This window comes from Canis lupus, chromosome 8 (assembly GCF_048164855.1).
Source record: "Canis lupus baileyi chromosome 8, mCanLup2.hap1, whole genome shotgun sequence".
NCBI classification, from domain to species: domain Eukaryota; kingdom Metazoa; phylum Chordata; class Mammalia; order Carnivora; family Canidae; genus Canis; species Canis lupus.
In genome coordinates, this window is record NC_132845.1 from 21,197,181 (window position 1) to 21,216,572 (window position 19,392).

At 33.3% G+C, this 19,392-nt stretch overlaps 1 protein-coding gene across 11 annotated transcripts in view; it reads right to left on the reverse strand.

Moving 5' to 3' along the window:
* EVI5 (ecotropic viral integration site 5) overlaps positions 1–19,392 on the reverse strand; it is a 194,765-nt gene that overhangs the window by 50,972 nt on the left and 124,401 nt on the right. For 10 of the 11 annotated variants that reach the window (XM_072834513.1, XM_072834509.1, XM_072834511.1 and 7 more), the window contains 2 exons: positions 15,694–15,840; positions 7,744–7,839 (listed from right to left, as the gene is read on the reverse strand). In XM_072834513.1, the coding sequence (XP_072690614.1) occupies positions 7,744–7,839; positions 15,694–15,840 (243 nt within the window). The remainder of the gene's footprint in view (positions 1–7,743; positions 7,840–15,693; positions 15,841–19,392) is intronic. The other variant, XM_072834515.1, reaches the window with a different exon arrangement.

Below are 19,392 nucleotides of genomic sequence, written 5' to 3' on the forward strand. Positions count from 1 at the left end.
TAACCAAAATACAAACTTAATTCTGGGTTAAATACCAGAAAGCTTTTAATTCCCACCTATTTTCTTCAACTACCTGAGCAAAAATCAACTTTTCAGTGTTTTGTTCTACCATCTGCAAAGTAGAGTGAGTTTTATTTAGTGTGAATATAAAGTCCTGGACAAATAAATAACATTTGGATCAATAAAGGTGGAAAATTCCACTATAAGAGGAGGAAACACTTATTAACCACTATTTCCTCCCTCCTAAGTACTATGAATTACTCTTACAAGCATTTTTTTTTCTGAATCAAGTTCAATTAAAATTTGTTAATAGGTTAAATGTCTTCTAGTTGATCATTCTTATGCTCAAATGACTTTCCAACTTACTCACAGAAAGCCAGAGTTCTTAGGCCTACATAATCTGCCCTATTTACCTCTTAGACTTTTCTACTTCCCCTCTTACTTCACCCAGGGATTTTACTCATGCTACTGGTCTTAGGCTCTTTGGGCTTACTAGCACCTTAGCAGGGAATTCTTTCCCCAAATCTGCATGACCTACAAATGTTTTCTCATTTAATACCAACAACTGTAAAGCAGATAACTTTCAGATACTCAGTTCTGAATCAGTAAATTAAAAAATAGGTTAAACAACTTGTCAAACATAAGATACTTATTAGTTTGACTTCAAAATCTATTCTTAACAAATGAAATATCTCTAGCATTAATAAGAAAACAGAAAGATAAAAAGTTGTGACCACAGAATCACGTAGGATTTAAAATCCTCTTGCTCTTAATAATAATTAAATTTCTTAAAGTTTTTTATTCTGGTAAGGTTCTATATTTATTTTTGCAGGCTGCTTAAAGAAACAAAGATACATTCAACCAGAAAATCAGTTTGTAAAGTATATGTGCAGATAGGAACAAAAAAACAAATTTCTTCCTTAAAAGGTAACTCGCATCACCTCAGATGTAACTGAAGCCATTGACACCAACAATAAATGTACACGAATTTTCAGAGGTTTAAATTCTATTCAACAACCTTTCAAAGAAGGGACCCATGCTCAGTCACTCATTTATCATCCTACTAAGTATCATATGTTGTTCTTGGGGGTGTCAGATGATAAATGTATTTATAAATGAATTCATTTTTTCATCCTCATCAGTGACCTAATGCTAAAAAATATATGCAAAATGATGCAAGTGTGAATACGGTAATGATCTCTGAATTTTAAAAATTTGAATACTCTACATACAGTAAAAATCACTTGTAGAAACAGCAGATGAGTTAATTATTGTATTAATTTAACATCGAATACAAGTAGTTTAGATCACTTAACTACTTAAGGTTATGCACCAGCCATTATGTACCAAGCCACTGAGGAATATACAGCAACTGAGTAAGACAGGCCAAAAATTCCTCTCACTGCACTTCCACTCTGGTGGGGAATGTGAACAACAACAATAACAAGAAATGTATATTTTTATGGAAAGAAATAATTGTTTTGAAGAAACATGAAATGACAGACGAGCACAGTGATTAGAATAGTAGTATTATTTTGGATGGAAATTTGGCCAAAGGAACTTTATCTAATAAAATCATAGAGATCTGAATGAAATGAAAGGATTACATAGTATTAAAATTTCAAAATGGTAACTTTGAATGATCAAAAGATTAAAATGATATACATGGTATAATTTTTATATTTAATGAAAACTTAGAGTTTAACCTCTTAATTTCGTAGGTGTATATCTGTTCCAAACAAGCATTATAATAGAATGATGACTAAAATCCATCTGTAAAGTGGCATTCTGCTTGAGAAGGAGGAAACCCAGCTAACAACTTTCTCAAACAGTTCTAAGAAAACAGCTAAAATCTGCAAACTGCTACACTTAAAAAAAAGATTAACTTCACTGTAAGACACTAATATAAAACAGCTCCTCCAAAGACGGGGGGAAAGATTATAAAAATCTTAAGTACATTACAGATGTAGATATCTCAATCACATACGGAAGGATTATAAACTTTAAATCAGATCTAACATTTCATGATGACTGAAGAATCTTTGAAATCAAACTTAAAACTTCAGCCTCATAAGTGTATCTACCACTGAAAGCTGGTGTTTATAAAAATGACTATTTGTTCATCTAATGTACTTCCTCATCTAAATACAATACTTATAAAAGTATAATTTTCATAAATACTTTAAAAAGCAGGTCTACTTATATTAATAACAGATTATATAATATGATAATTTATTAAATGAAGAGTTTGAGAGAAATTGGTTTATGGAAAAAATTTTTATTCATGAGAGTAACATTAATTGGAAGAGTTGATCCGAAGAGATATGAAGTACATAATATTTGACAGAGTTCTCCCCCTAGTGGAACTTGAAAATGATCTAAAACATTTCCATGACGAAGAATAGCCTAAAATGTATTATTCTTATAATTGAAAAAGGAGTTTCAGATTTTAGCAAGAGATCTATTATGGATCTGCCTGTAATAAGCAAATAAATGAATGATAGTTGGATCATCAAGAGGTTTACTGAAAACACATTTACTAAACATATTAATAGCAAAAGAACTCAGAAGAAACACCTTAAAAGCAGAAGAATGGGGGTATAGAGAAACAGCAATTTAGGAAGACAGAGTAGCTCACAGAATGATACAGAATTATTAAAGAATGTAAAAATTTTGTGTGTGTGTGTGCATGTGTGTGTGTAAAGGCTGGGAGTGAGGATGGGGAGATAATGCTGAGAGATGAGACAGGACATGCAGGTCTGGGCAACAATGAAAAGGTAAGCATTTTATGCTCAGGAATTTTGATATCATTTGCTAGGTAAAAGGCAGTCAATAAAAGTTTTTATTTTTCAGAAATAAATTCTGATAGCTCTGTGGAATTGCTGAGGCTAAAGAAGAGAGAACTGACTAGGAAGTTACTATAATAGTTTAGGTAAGGCTGAAGAATTCAGGGAATGGCTAGGGGAATAGAAAGGCTAAGAGAGATTAACAGAAAAGTTTATGAAATCAAAATTATCTTTGGTTTAGTTTTAGATTTACTCAGGACTTTTCTCTTTTGGAGGAACTGAAGAGTTGGGCAAGTCTGTATGAATTATTAACAATTATCTGAAAGCAAAACTACAAAAATAGGTGAGCAGGTAAAATGTTGGTAATGTTCACTAGCACAAGCACTTTGTAAAATAATTTGATATTATCCACTAAAGTTAAAAGTTTACATATTCTCTCTATATAGCTTTGATACACAGCGTTAAGAAAGGCATAAGTGAAGCTCCTACTAGGCTGAACAATTCGGTAAGAGATGCCATCACTAATCAAGACTAAAGATATAAAAAGAAAAAAATTTTGGATAAAATAGGAACATATATAATTTTAAAGTCTGTTTCTTTTTTTGACAGAGAGAGAGAGAAGAGTGCACACACACGCACAAGCAGGAAGAGAAGCACACAGAGGAAGATAGAGAAGCAGACTCCCTGCTAAGCAGAGAGCCTGACATGGGGCTCGAACCCAGAACCCTGAGATTATGACCTGAGCTGAAGACAGATGTTTAACCAACTGAACCATCCTGGCACCCTGGAACACATATACTTTTAGACATGTTGAATTTGACGTGCCTGTGCAACTTCTAGGTGGAGTGGTCTATTGTCCATTAAAACTACTGGTATACTCATCAAAAGACACAATATGTTAAAAAACAATAAAAGACAAGAGTAGAAATAGATATTTGCAAAATATAACATCAATAAAGAACTATATATCCAAAGATAAAGACAGAAACTTAAGAGAAAATATATATACAAAAAGACTTCAGCAGGCCTTTACAAAAGAAGAAATTGAAATGGCCAGCCTCATTAGTAATCAGGTAAATGGAAATTAAAACCACAATGAAATATCACTGCATACCCACCAGAAAGGCAAAAGTTAAAACATCTGACACCACCAAGTGTTGAGGAGAATATGGAACAAGCAAGAACTTTCATATGCTGTTCTTGGGAGTTTAAACTGGTACAAGCACTTTAGAAAATAAAGTTGAAGATTTGCATGCTCTGTGATACAACCATTCCACACTACAGAAATATACACATGTGGTCAGTATAGTGCATAAGATTGCTCATAAATACAGCACTGTTCAAAACAGTCCTAAAGTGGAAAATCCCAAATGATTGATAATATTAGAGTGGATAGATACGTTGTGATGTATTCATAAAATGGACCATATACAACAATAAAAATGCTTACTCTTACTAAAATAATGTTGAAAAAGGAGAGCCAAAAAATATTTAAGAATACTCCATTCAAAATCAGAAACAGGGGACGCCTGGGTGGCTCAGCGGTTGAGCGCCTGCCTTCAGCTCAGGGTGTCATCCTGGAGTCCCGGGATCGAGTCCCACATTGGGCTCCCTGCATGGAGCCTGCTTCTCCCTCTGCCTGTGTCTCCGCTCCTCTCTCCCTCTCTCTCTCTCTCTCTCTGTGTCTCTCATGAATAAATAAATAAAATCTTTAAAAAAACTATCAGAAACAGGGAAAACTAAACTGTACAGATCAGAGAGGCATACAAAGATAACACAATTCTAAGGAAAAGTAAAGGAATGATTATCACAAAACTTAGGATAAAGGAGTGAGGTGTGATTGGGTAGACTTCTGGGGCACAGGAAATATTCTGTATCTTGACCTGAGCAGTGATTATATGGGTAATATGTTTACCCATATTATAATGTAGCCTTTTATTATGAACTTCTTGGTATATTGTGCTAATAATTTTTAAAATAATTTAAAAAGATTTTAAAACTATTGTTTGGGGGAAACATGGTAGGGTTGTAGTTACATAAGGATTTGTTGTTGTACAGATGGCTCCTAAGCCATGTAACTGAGACCCTTCATTTAAATTTAGCTTTTAAAAAGCCAAGAACTTGGATTCTCAGGGGAATACAATCAGAAATGATAAGACTGAAAACAATAAGGAAGAAGAGAGGCAAAAGTGAGTGGTGAACGGAAAGCCATGGGAGGAGAGAACATAAAGAGCATGACTACTCAGCAATGACAAATGAGATAAACTCAAGCAGGATAAATACCAAAAAAACTCCAATGAATTTAGCAATAAGGATTCCAGTGATTATTCAATCAAGAGCCATTTGATGCTAACATATTCCTGACAGTAAAAATTCCATGCATTTTCTATTTTCAGAAATGATGGAACATGTTATATTTCGTTTTAAACAAAACATGCAGCGTATCAGGCTCTTCTCTTTAATAACTATTTCAGAATAAATAAAACAGTGATATAAATCTTACTGTTTGTGACTAAGATGTACAGAATTTTAAGAATATCTTATAATTTTTTAAAAAGATTTATTTGAGAGAGAGCATGCGCACAGAGGGAGAGGGACAGACTTCTTGTTGAGCAAGGAGCCTGATGGGGGACTCAATTTCAGTACCCTGGGATCATGACCTGAGCAGAAGGCAGATGCTTAAGAGACTGAGCCACCCAGGCACCCCTATAGTTTTCTTGATATCAGAAAACTACAGGCTTAAACTAGAATTGCATATGATAGCATGATATAATTGCTGATTACAAATATATCATGTAGCAATACCTACCTATCTGACGTTTTTCTGAATATGTGCTACTTTACAGGGAATATTACAAAAAGAACATAAAGGCTATATTTTTTATAAACTTACACAAATCACAGTGTGTTATGATTACTTTTGACCCAGATCAAAAGATGAGGCTATAATATATATCAGTCTTAGAAATGAACCAAATTTTAAATTGAAACTTAATTCAAAGGATATTTCAAGTGGGAAGAAAATTCTAGATGTTGCAACAAAAACTGTATTATGGCTTGGAATAGAATATGAGACATTTTGAAAGAAATAAGATTTCAAACATAATGTTTTTCCCATATTAGAAATTTACTACTTTATTAATGATTTTATTTATTTATTTATTCATGAGAGAGAGAGAGAGAGAGAGAGAGAGAGAGGGAGAGGCAGAGACACAGGCAGAGGGAAAAGCAGGCTCCATGCAGGGACTGACATGCAGGGACTGACATTGGACTCAGTCGTGGGTCTCCAAGATCACACCCTGGGCTGAAGGCGGTGCTAAACTGCTGAGCCACTCGGGATGCCCCCAAATTTACTACTTTGTGTTGTACAATAAGAAATAGGACATATAACAACAAAATGGTTAATTTTGAATTTTTTGAAAATTGCTTTGGCAATGTACAAATATGGTAAACTATCACTCAAAAATGGACTTAGAGTAGAGGCAACAAAAGGAAAAGAGGTAAGTTGGACTTCAACAAAAATAAAAACTTTCATGCATCAATGAGAGCACTTGATTGGATGAGCACTGGGTGTTTTACTATATGCTGACAAATTGAATTTAAATAAAATAATATAAACAAAATAAACCTTTCATGCATCAAAAAACAAAACAAAAACAAAAAGGCAACCCGCCAAAAGGAAAAAAACTATTTGCCAACTATCTATCTGATAAGGGACTGACACCAAGAATATATAAGGAGATTCTACAACTCAACAACAACCTGATTAAAAACTAAGCAAAGAAGTCACATAGACTTTTCTTTAAAGAAGACATACAAACAGCAAGTAAGCAAATGAAAAGATGGTCAACATCACTAACCATTAGTGAAATGCTAATCAAAACCCAAATGAGCTACCACTTCAGACTGACTATGATGACTACTATAGAAAAACAATCAACAATCAAAAACCCCAGGAAATTAACAATTGTTGGTGAGGATGTGGAGAAATAAAAGCTCTTGTGTATTGGCTAGCAAGAATGTAAAATGGTGTAGCTGCTGTGAAAAATAGTACAGCAATTCCTCAAATAATTAAACACAGAATTACCACATGATCTATCAATCCCACTTCTGGGTAAATCCCAAAGAAATGAAAGCAGGGATTCAAAGAGATTTGCACAACTATGTTCAGAGCAGCATTATTCACAATAGCCAAAATGCGGAAGCAGCCGAAGTATTTACCTATGGATAAATTAACCAAAAGTGGTGTATATATATAATATGGAATATTATTCAGTCAAAAAGGAAGGAAATTTTTTCGCATATTACAACATGGGTAAACCTTGATGACATTACGCTAAGTGAAAAGAGCCAGTCATAAAAAGACAAATACTAGGGCACCTGGGTGGCTCAATCAGGGGGCCAACTCTTGATCCTGGCTCAGGTCATGATCTCAGGGTCCTGGGACTGAGTCCCGTGGTTGGTTGGTGGGTCAGGGGAGTCAGCTTCCCCTCTCTCTCTCTCCCTATGCCCCTCCCCACTCCTTGTGCACTCTCTTTCTTTAAAATGAATAAATAAATCTTAAAAAAAAAAAAAAGACAAATACCATATCATTTTACTTATATGAGGTAACTAGAAGTAGTCTAATTCAGAGATAAAAAGTGGAATGGTGGTTTCCAGTGGTTCGGGAAGATGGGCATGAGGTGATACTCAAGAAGCAGACTTTCATTTTTGCAAGATGAAAGGAGTTCTGGAGACTTTTACATCAATTTGAATGTCACAGAACTGTAAACTTTAAAATGGTCAATTTTATGCTGTATGTATTTTACCACAATAAAAAAAAGGACTTGGAAATGAGTATGTGTTGAAAATAGAATCACAGTCATTAGGAGGAAGATATAAATCACTTTTCAGGTGCAGAAGGAAAGAGAAACTACTGCATTATTTTTATGTGTACTTTATTATTTTCATATGGTACCTGGATTTCCAGCTCAGCAATGTGCTGCTGTAATTCAGCCACAGCAGCAATGCTATCTGCTTCCCGGAGTCTCACAGCCATCACTTCTTCTTTGTTCTAGGGCAGCAAACAAAATAAACCAAAAATAAACCATGCAATAAGTAAAAATAAAACCTGCTTCAAATTTAAAAAATAACAAATAGATCTATGATTAAATGAGAGGAAAAAGTGCCATTATTTCCTGAACTTGATATAAAATGAAGACTGAATATATAGGATTCCATCTTTAAGCATTAATAAACAGCATTCATATAAATAAATATTGCATAAAAAGCTAAAATTAAAAATGAACTTATTTAAAACAATTCAAATCACTGGTGACAATGAAAGCTGCTCACTTTTTATGCAAGAACAAATATCGAGACCTTTCAAACACTGAAATAGCTAGGACAACAGATTAACAGAGACTATGGATACTGAGAGAGTATATTAGCTAGATAATATTTTAAAATTATATTCTTTCTGAAGCAATAAATGTTAATGAGTATTTACAATATACAAAGGAAAATAAAAATTATATTATAATTCTAAACTTCCTAGGAAAAGCATAGCACTTAACTCTACCACCTCAAAATTTCACTAAGAAAAACCCCCAAACTATTCAACAATATTTATGACAAATAATACTGATCCAGAAATAACAAAATGTGAAGAAAATGTCAAAGTAGGCATGCAAAAATATTTTTCTCCTCCATTAACTTCAGTTGAAAGTTAGCAATTATTCATATAAAAAATGTATAGCATGGTGATCTTAGGAGAAATTTAGCACCTGACAGTACTATAATACCAAAATTTCTAATACCAAATTTAGAAGTGTAATAAACTTTCAAATAAAAATTCATATTTATTTTTGTATCTCAGATACGATATTGCTGCTTGACGTTAAGCAAATACTTCTTTAAATATTTTGCCAATTTGCATATGGCCACATGTATACCCACTGCTGTGCTAGTAAATGTCTAACAATCAGCTTTCTCCTGGAGGGGGTGTATGTGTATACACATACGTGTTCAAGCATAAGCTTATTATATTTTTAAATATAAACTGATACATAGGATATACAGAACATTCAGATAATAAGATAAAAAATACTCATTGCCAATTCTGTGTAGTCACAATATTCTCACAGAATGCCTTCACTGATTTTTTTCTAAACTACTGTATCCATAAGCCATCGATGGTTGAAAAAGTAGTAAGTGAAGTTTTGATATAAACGTTAAGTATTTTTGTTAGAAGATGAAAAGTGAAACAAAGAAGACTTATGTTAGAATTTCACACATTTGTTAATGTGAGAGAGTTTTTTTTGTTGATTCTGGCAATAGTAATCAAACACTGAAAGAAAATTTCCTTAAAAATTCTGTGTTATTCATAATGTGTAGGTTGAAGAAACAACCCTTTTTAAACTTTAACCTGCATTTAAAAATCTAGCACAGGAGTCAAAAGCTTTTCCTTAAAGGGCCAGGTAGTAAATATGTTAGATTTGTGGGCCATACCATGTATCACAACTATTCTACCTAGCATCAATGCAGTGTGAAGGTGGACAATATATAAATACATAGGCAAGGCTGTATTCCAATAAAACTTCATTTCCAAAAACATGCAACCAAACAGATTTGGGCTATGAGCTACAGTCTCCCAACATTTGGTCTAGATAATTTACAAAATAATAAATCCAGCCCTGATTTATAGTTTGACAACTAATATGATGTAAATCCTCCTTTACAATGTAAATGGCTCCTTTCAAGGTACCAACATACGTTACTGAACACTGAGTTGGGAAAAAATGTGCAGTAGAAAACTATTATATCGTTATTTCCACCATACAAGAGATATAAATAACTTCGAAAGCACAGATCGTGGTAAAATGTAAAAACTAAGTAGGAAATGATGAAGTTTGAGTATTTATTATTTTTGTTCTACCATAATTTAATTATGCTATATAACTTAATTGTTAATATGGCTGTTTTAATAAGTGAGTCACAGAATTCCTGAAAATTTAACAACTGGTTCTTATAAGCCTTTCCTGGCTGGCACCAGCACACCACTGTGTCTATATTTCATAAAATTCAAATCTCATTTTGTCACTCCCTTATTTTAAACACTTTATGGCACTCCACAGATCTTGAGATAATGACTCAGGTCCTTATATACTGATAAACTAGATTCTATATGATTTTACTCCTTATTCACTTCTCTAGCCTTGTATCTTACCAATATTCCTTATGACACTTACCTCTAGCTACAATGAACTTTTTAGTTCAAGCAACCTCTTGTTCCTTCTCATTTTACTCTTCACACATGCTATTCCCTTTCTTCAGTGAGCTCTATTGTTATTCCTTAACTCCTACATAGTCTTAATGCTTTAATCACTCCTCAGTTAGCCATTCTTGAACCATTACCCTAACACTAAACTCCCATTATAATGCCCTGTATACCTCCTCAATCATAGCACTACTCATATTGCATTGTGCTTGTGTGCGTACTTGTCTAAATCTTTTACTAAGAGAAATCCCCTTGAGGGCAGTAATGTCTCCAACAGTCCCAGCACCAACTTTCAGCCTGTGAGCCACCTAAAACACCTTATCCTTTAGCTCCAGTTAAGCCACTGGAAGACTGCAGCCTCCTTAGAGATTCTAAGTCAGAACCATTTGGATAAGCTGCTCCTCAATTTCTGACCCATGGAAACTCTAGAATATTGGTGCTTATTGTTATTTTAAGCCACTAAGTTTTAGAGGTAATTTTAAAAATAGTAATAGATACTAATACATTTATACTCTACTAATTTTATACAATTAACAGTGTGCAAAAATTGTATCAAGTAAAACTGTATTATTTATATAAATATATATAAACTGAATTATATAAATTCATAATACTTACAAATGTATATATTATAAATCATACAAAATTATGTTAATCAAGTTAAAAAAAAAAACTTCCCCTAATCTTCTCCTTCTCCAATCTAATCACCAAGTCTTGTTGGTTCTCTACAAAAACAGACTGTGCATTTATCTACTTCTCTTTATTTAAATGCTAATATCTAAGCCCAAGCTAGCACCTCTGTCTTGTACGATTTCCTGATGATCTCATATCAAATCTCTCTCCAACCCCACCTCAAACCTATCTCCAGTGGTATATGTGTTCTTTTAAAAAATAATTACATTAATTGCTATAAGCAATATCCCTTAATAAATGCTAAAAGTAATTGCTGAAACTTTACAGATATTTGCACGGCCTCAAAATAGTTCCCCCCAAATATTTATTAATTACTGTGGTGGTTTTAATATGCATCCATAAATTCTTTGATATTCTTTACTTGAGGAGGTATAACTTAACAGCCCTGCCTGCTGTTGGACTATGGGCTGGACTTAATAACTTGCTTGTAAAGAAGAGTAGCAGAGGAAAAAAGCTCTGTAGTGTTCGAGAAAGCAGACATCAACTTAAATGATGAAGGTTAACAGCACTAACCATACGATATATTAATATATGTCTTCTAACATGATATGTTGTGAAGGACACTTCAACTCTGTACTCTTTCATAAAATACATTATCTCAGTCCAGTCATGAGAAAACGGACAATCCTAAACTGAAGGATATTCTACAAAATACTTGACCAGTATTCTTTAATAATCAAGGTAAGGAAAGATAAGAAAACATTAAGAAACTGTCACAGATTGGAGGAGACAGAGACATAATGGGGAAATCTAAATGAAGTCTATAGTTTAGTAATAATATTGTATCATTATTCATTTCTTAGTACTGAAAAATATATCGTGGTTATGTAAGATGTTAACTTTAGGGGAAGCTGATTAAAAGGTATATGGTAACTCTCTGTACTGTTTTTGGTACTTTTCTGTAAACATAAAAATATTTCAAAAGTAAAAAAAAAAAAAAAACTGAAGCAAATACAACAAAACAGAAAAAAAAAAAATCATAGTTTTCCTGCCTAAAACCTTTCAGTGGCCTCTCATTGAGTAAACCCAAATTAATTAGTATGGACTCTAAAATTTTACATGGCAAGAAATGGAGTTCCAACCTACTTCCATGGTTTTATTTTATTAGCTTTTCTTTATTTTTTAAAAGATTGATTATCTATCTATCTATCTATCATCTATCTATCATCTATCTATCTATCTATCTATCTATCTATCTATCTATCTATCTATCTATCTATCTATTTATGAGAGACAGTGAGCAATAGAGAGCATGAGCAGGGGAGAGAGGCAGAGGGAGAGGGAGAAGCAAGCTCCCTGCTGAATAGGGAGCCTGACATGGGGCTTTATCCCAGGACTCGGGGATCATGACTTGAGCCAAAGGCAGACGTTTAACCCACTGAGCCACTCAGGCACCCCTAGCTTCTCACCTTATAGAAGACTCAACAACCAACTTCTTTCCCGCTTTTGGATCTTAAATTCTGTGACCCTTTTCTTGCAAGGATCTTCCCCTGGCTCTTCATATGTCTGCTTCTTTCCTATTCTTCAGCTTTCACAATCACCACCTGGCATTCCATCTTAACCACCACTTCCCCTTACCTCCCACTTTATAGTATATCATTAGGAATGATGTTATGTATTTTTTACTTCCTGTCTCACTAAACGTTGTGCTCATCTTCTTCACTACTGAATCCCTAGAACCTCTAAGACTGAGAAATAAGGGCTGCCTAAGTATTTGACGAATATGTAAATAGATGCCATTATTCTTTGAAGTCTCATAATCTCATCTCCTACCATCCCTACTTGAGAATCACTGTCCTAAAATATGCAAGTTATATCTATTTAAAATGAAAAGGTTTGGCTCTATGCTTTGTAAGTAACATAATGGAGAAACAGGTACTACTATCATGTCCGCTTGGTCAGAGTACAAAACGGTACAATCCTAAGGAGTGTAATCTAACAAAATTTCATGAAAGTACAAATGTATTTACCCACTAACCAAAAAATCTACAGGAATGTGTAGATATACCTCCATAGGAATGTGGATATAACTCAATGTGTCTGAAATTATACATGTACAAGGTCAGTCACTACACTGCTTATGGCAGCAAAACACTGGGAAAATCTATATTCCCATCAACAACGACCCAGTTACTAAGTATATTAAAGTACATCCATGCAATGGAAAACAATGTACCTTAGAAACTAATGAGAAGACTCTTGAAACACTGATATTGAAAGTTCTACAAAACATGGTGACATAAAAACATAGTGACAAAAAAAGCAAAGAGAAGAACATACAGTATGTTAACTTTCATGTAAGAAAATGAAAAGAAAAATTATGTACTTTTACTCTATAGTATTTGCCTAAAAGAAACTCTGAAAAGATGTATCAGAAAATAATAAAAGCAGTTACCTAGCAAAAAATAAAAGAAGGGGTATGTGGTAGAGTCAGGAAGAGAATGAGATAAAAGGGGAAAGAGCGTGAGCAATGCTTTCATTTACACTCAAAAAATCAAAGCATTATGAAAAAATGTGTATGTATTAAGGTATTTAAGTTTATATTACATATAAGCACCAGATTTCTTTTCTTCAAGCTCCCTTCCTGTCATTATTCCATATATGCACAGTATTATAATCAAAGTATAATATTTTTATTTTCTTCACTTAAAATCACTTATCATACAATTTTACAAATTTATATATGAATTAATATATCTTTTCTCATGGATATATAGAGATCTATGTTGGTATATCCATATATATATAGAACCAGAGAATATAAAATCTTTCTATAATCTTCAAACTTAGATTTATATAGAAAATTCCACAATCTCATTACTAAAATCTTGGGGGCTAGGTATGTCATGGAATTTCAGAATTTTTAGATTTTAGAAAAATAATAAGGTACATAAACCATACATTAATATGATCCAGTGGCAGCATCCATAATGAAATACTATGTTCAATGCTAAACACAAAGAAACCATAAAGTATAAATATCTATACAAAGTGGGATAAAATAAAAACTATAAATGGCCATTCAAATGAATTTGTGTGAAATTTATGAAAAACGCTTGGGCTTCAGTGTTTTGAATTTTCATATTGGAGATGACAGACTTACACTATTTTCACCTTTAAGTGGAAACATTCAAATTCAGTAATAGAGGGGGAAATAACATTAATATTAAAAACAATATCCTGATAATGAAAAATAAATGAACTAAAAATAAAATGAAATTTAATAATTACTTATCAACAAATTATACTATAATAATATAAAACTCAATGAGGGGCTCTTGGTGGCTCAGTTAAATACCTGCCTTTGGCTCAGGTCAGGATCCCAGGGTCCTGGGATAAAGCCCTGAGTTGGCCTCTCTGCTTAGTAGAGTCTGCTTCTCCCTCTCCCTCTGCCCCTTCTCCCAACTCGTGCTCTCTCAAATAAATAAAATCTTTAAAAATATCTGAATGAAAACGAATCAGAGTTTCTATAATTGAAGGACTAACTTCCTTGAAAAAGTTAGGGTTTGTTCCTGAACTGTTCAAGTGTAACAAGGTAAAATACTTAATTACAATGTACTAGGTGCTACGGTAACAATGCACACACTGGTCATTCTCAAAATCTGCAAAAGGTATTATAAAATATTGAATAAATCAATACAAAGGGTAAATACGGGGAGATATCAAAGTCAGCATCTATAACATATTTCACAGAATTATTAATGAACTTCTAAAAATTAAATAAAAGTTCATAATGGTTCTTAAAATTTTCTAAAATTCGGAATCTGAGTCCATTAGTTAAATTCAAAAGAATATATATTTTTTATCAGCAAATCCCATAGATTATTTCCAAAGAACACTTTGCTTAAAAGGTGCTAAAGCATTTGAGAAGGAATATTAAATCCAGTAACAGTGTGAACAACCTATGTTTAAGGAAAACTTACACCAATAATGAAAAAAGACTAAGTTTAGCTCTTTGTTAAAAATAAATCAGCACAGACAATATGACATCATGAAAATTCAGTCACATATTAGAAGGGCAAATCAAACTGATATAACCTCATGTCACATAATTTTATTTTTAAATTAGTCATATCCTTCTAAAGGGACTAATTTTAAGTTAGTACAAATTTCAGTACTGCCTACAGATTTCTGTCAGTGTAAACTGCAACATCCATGCATATTTATTAGGATGTAATTTCATCTCTGGATTTCAGTGACACTGATAAACCACTCAAGCTTCATTCTTGGTTTTTAATGACACCAGAACAAGTTGATGGAATTACAGCTTCATATGTACCATTGAAAGTCTTATTTCTTATCATAGAATAATAAGGCTGGAATCTTTAAAGAGCATCATTCCTGCTGTCCTATCATGAAAAGATGGATATCTAGTTTATTTTTAAAATCCCGTAACTACTCCTCAGTAATCTACTCTAATGCTCAGACCATAGTCATCTCTTCAGTTATTTCTTTCTCTAACACTCTCCTTCCACCTCCCTCCTCATCCCACCCCACTCCTTATCCCCCTTACTCTCTCACCACTGTTGTACTGTAAATTGATTTTTAAAAAAATTTACTTGCATTCAAATACTTTTCGATGCTTTATAAATCCAAACACTTCACACACCTCTCTAAATCACCTATATTTTTGGTTGCAATTTTAAAAGCTTTTCTTTTAAAGGGTTATAAGTCAAAAGAAAAATTGCAGAAAGATAGCAATTTTCAACTACTTGTTTAACTTAATTTCCTACACTGGCATTTAACCAAGTGGGTGAAAATGAGGTTTCCTGCCTGAAATCCACCTCACAGCAAGATGAGCTAACCCTGTCTGAAAGCAACCACTAAACCCAGTTCAGGAAAAGTGGGGGGAAAAAAACTAGCTCTTTTTGGTTTTATTTGGTTTTAAATAATGAAGAGACAAAACAAAAAGGCATTATTACATTGACAAAAACAATAGGTAGCTGATATATTTACCTTGCATTCAATCTCTGCTTGTTTGCGTTTTGCTTCACTTAATTGAGTAAGCAGTCCTTTGTTCTGTGCTGAAAGATATTGCACCTTCTCGTGTAGACTGATCACCTCTTGTTCTGCTCTTCGAAGATGGTTACTATTGATCTGATTCTAATAATTAAAAATGTAAATACTCAGACACTAAAGACTCCAAAAAACCTACAAATTTCTATCTCCCTATTTTATAAAATGATATTAGTTACAGTTGAATTTTTTATATTTACTATTTTTTATTTAATTGTTCAATACTAAAAAAAAAGTTATAAAACAGGCTTAAAAATCAAGTCATCCAAAAGAATACTTAAGGTCTATATTACAAACTCTTCCTAATTTTCTGTTTATACAATACGTATCTACAAACTTTAAGAATGTTTACACAGAATGTTTCCAGTTTCCAAAAGAAAGCACAGACGAATTGAAAAGTACCATCACCATATACTGAACTGTAAAATCCTTGGTGTCATGAAATTTGTCATAGGCAGTTCTATATTCCTCTAACATACAGAACAGTCTTTTTATGGAGCATGAATTGGTTTTGAATTCTGACGTTTTATCTGATGATTAGGCAAACCAGTTATAATATTTGAGTCTATTTCCTCATTTGAAAAATGTATATAAAAATACTTCCTATTTCGCATTTGATTGTCTTCAGTATTAAATGAGAGATCACATGGAACAGAGCTTAATATATAGAAAGAACTCAATGAATGCTAGCTATTTAATGTGTTACAATTATAGAACATACTAAAAATATATATATAGGCCTTAAATTGGCTGACATGAGGTAGTTTCCCCATGTAGGTTTCACGTAGCCTGTTTCTCTTAACCCCAAAATATTCTATTAGGGGTCTGAAAGAAACAGTAGGGATTTTATAACCAAAGATGAAAATCTGGCTCCTCATTTTACAGTTTTTCAACCTTGCTAAACTTATCTAATCCCAACAAATTTCAGTACACTGGTATAAGCACAGAAACTACTACTTGACTTTAAAGGCTGTGTTTTAAGAATCATATGAGAAAAGTTTATGAAAGGAGTCTCATATAATGTCTGAAATTAAACAGATACTTAATAAATTCTGGGTTGTTACTTTTATTATAACTATTCTACCTCATTCAATAAAAAGAACCCTGCCTTGATTTTTAAAAATCTGCATCATAGAATAGACTTAAGGTCCAAAACTTTCTACCACTTCTGAGTTTCTTCATCTTTAGTTTTATTCATCTTCCTGTCTACAAAATAATGAACTTCTTAGTACTCAAGTACTTAGTGCTTAGATTCAAAATGTTCCACAACTTCTTTTTACTGTCTTCTTTCCTACCACTAAATACTTCAGAAGGACATACCTTCAACATAAGCTTCAAAGAATTCTCACAGAGAGAACTCTTCCTCCCACCCCTCAATACAAGTCTATGACCCAAAATTATAAAACTCCACACATAAGCAAAACTGAAAATTGACAATGAGTGAGAAATTGTAGACAACAGGACAAAAGAATAGATTTTTTAAAAACTCTAGTTGGAAAATAATCATGTAAGGATTTATATGAAACAGTTTATTTAAAATTATTAGGCATAAAAAGAGAGAGCAAAAACCTAAGCAAAGAACAACTAATTATCAAAAAACATTTAGCAAATTTGGGGGCGCCTGGGTAGCTAATTGGTTAAGCTTCCAATTCTTGATTTCGTTTCACTTCATAAACTCAGGGTTGTGGGATGGAGCCCTGCACCAGGGGCCTCAGTCAGTTGTCCCTCTCCTTCTGCTCCTCCCCAACTCATGCATGCATGCTCTCTCTCTCTCTCTCTTTCTCTCAAATGAATAAATATCTTTTAAAAACCCCACATTTAGAAAATCTGAAAAATAATCAAATACAATTTCTAGAAGTTAATGTGGCCAATAATGTTTAAAAATTAAAGGGTTAAGTAGGTGATTAGCTACACTGAAAAAAAAAAGTGTTCCAGAAGAGGTCAGAAAACATAGAAGAGAGTAAGGAGTTACAAAATACACCCAATGGGGGGGTTTCACGATAAAACAGAAAACAAAGAAAAAGGTAAGATATGATTGTCTAAGAGTTGACTATAGTTGACAGTTTTTACAACTGATAAAGATATATATAAGAATCTACATTTTGGGAAGCACAACTAGTCCCAAACAGGATAAATACAAATAAACCCTCACTAAGACACACTTTAACAAAACAATGCTAACGAAGATGCAAATCAAGGGCAAAACTGAGGATCTGTGAAAAGGGAAGGTGAAATATGCAATAGACATTGCAACAGGAAAAATCTGTAGTGCTTTAAAAACTAAATTTCATCCTACTTTAGTGTATTCAAATAAACTATCATATAAAAGTGAGAAAAAAAAGTATATTTACTGTTAAGAAAGTGAGACTTTACAACTCATGATTGAAATTGGAAAGAAAACTGTTAAAGAGCAAAAACTCAGCAAACAGGCAGACAAATCCAAATAAGCACTGACTCCACAAAGCAATAATGTCTCGTAATTTGGAGATATAAAAAAGATGTACAATAATAGTAAGATATAAGATTGGAAAATGAAAGAAGAGCACATGAAGATCTTCCAAGGCCCTTACATAACTTCGAAGGAAGATGGGGATAATTATCAACATCAAACTTTGTTCAGTCAGGTGAGCATTTTTTATTTTTTATTACATAGGTAACAAACGCTAACAGAAAAGGAATTATAAAAGTCAAACCAGTAGCAGAAAAAGAAACATCATCTAAATTAATCCAATAAAAAGGGAGGGAAAAATAGAAAAAAGGGAATAAAAAAAGAAAACAATTTAAAATACATTATAATAAAGAGTTTGGATTCCTGATGTGGTTGTAGAATAGAAAGAACATTATTCTCACTCTTTCAATTAAAAAAAAAAAAAAAAAAAAGGCAAGCCAAAATCTAAATTCATGACTTCTCTTGAAATCAGAGAGGTGAGGTCACAAGGCAATTAACTATCCCTAAAATATAAGGACAGACAAGACAGATGAAGCCAAAGCTGTTAAGAATAATTCAGCCAGAATATAATCAAATTGGTAGAGACCAAGTGTTGACTGGCTAGAGAGTGTGGAGCCTAAGGGAGCAGGAAAGTTCACAAGCTCTTACACACTTTTTCTTCATGGACCACACAAAAAAGACAGATGAGAGTCTTGAAAAAGAGATCTCCATTGCGCAGGCTTGAGGGAGGAGAATAACAGCCAATGCGAAAGAAGCATTAAACCTTGCTTGTCTCCTCTAGGGAACATAAGCTTGAAATGGGGCAAAAAACACTATTGACCTTAGAGCACTGGAGAAACCACTACATGTGAGGAAGGGACAGGACGATATTGTGGACCTAGGACTATGGCTGGTGGTAGGGCAGGAGCACCAAGAAAGTCAAACACTCTAGATCCAGGGACACTATGCAACCTAAGACTAAGGCTTTATTAGAAAAATGGGCAACACTTCTGCCCCTCCAACTTCCTGTAAAAAGTAATAGTGGAACACTTCTGAATACTGAATCTCTGAAGTGCTGTGCAAATGGAAGACCTAAAGACACTAAGAAAACCCTCTGGCAAACCAGCCCCCATTCTAAAAATAAGATCATGCTAGAGGAATTTGAAGCCTGTGGTGCAATGAGGGTAACCACAGAAACAACAAACCTCAAA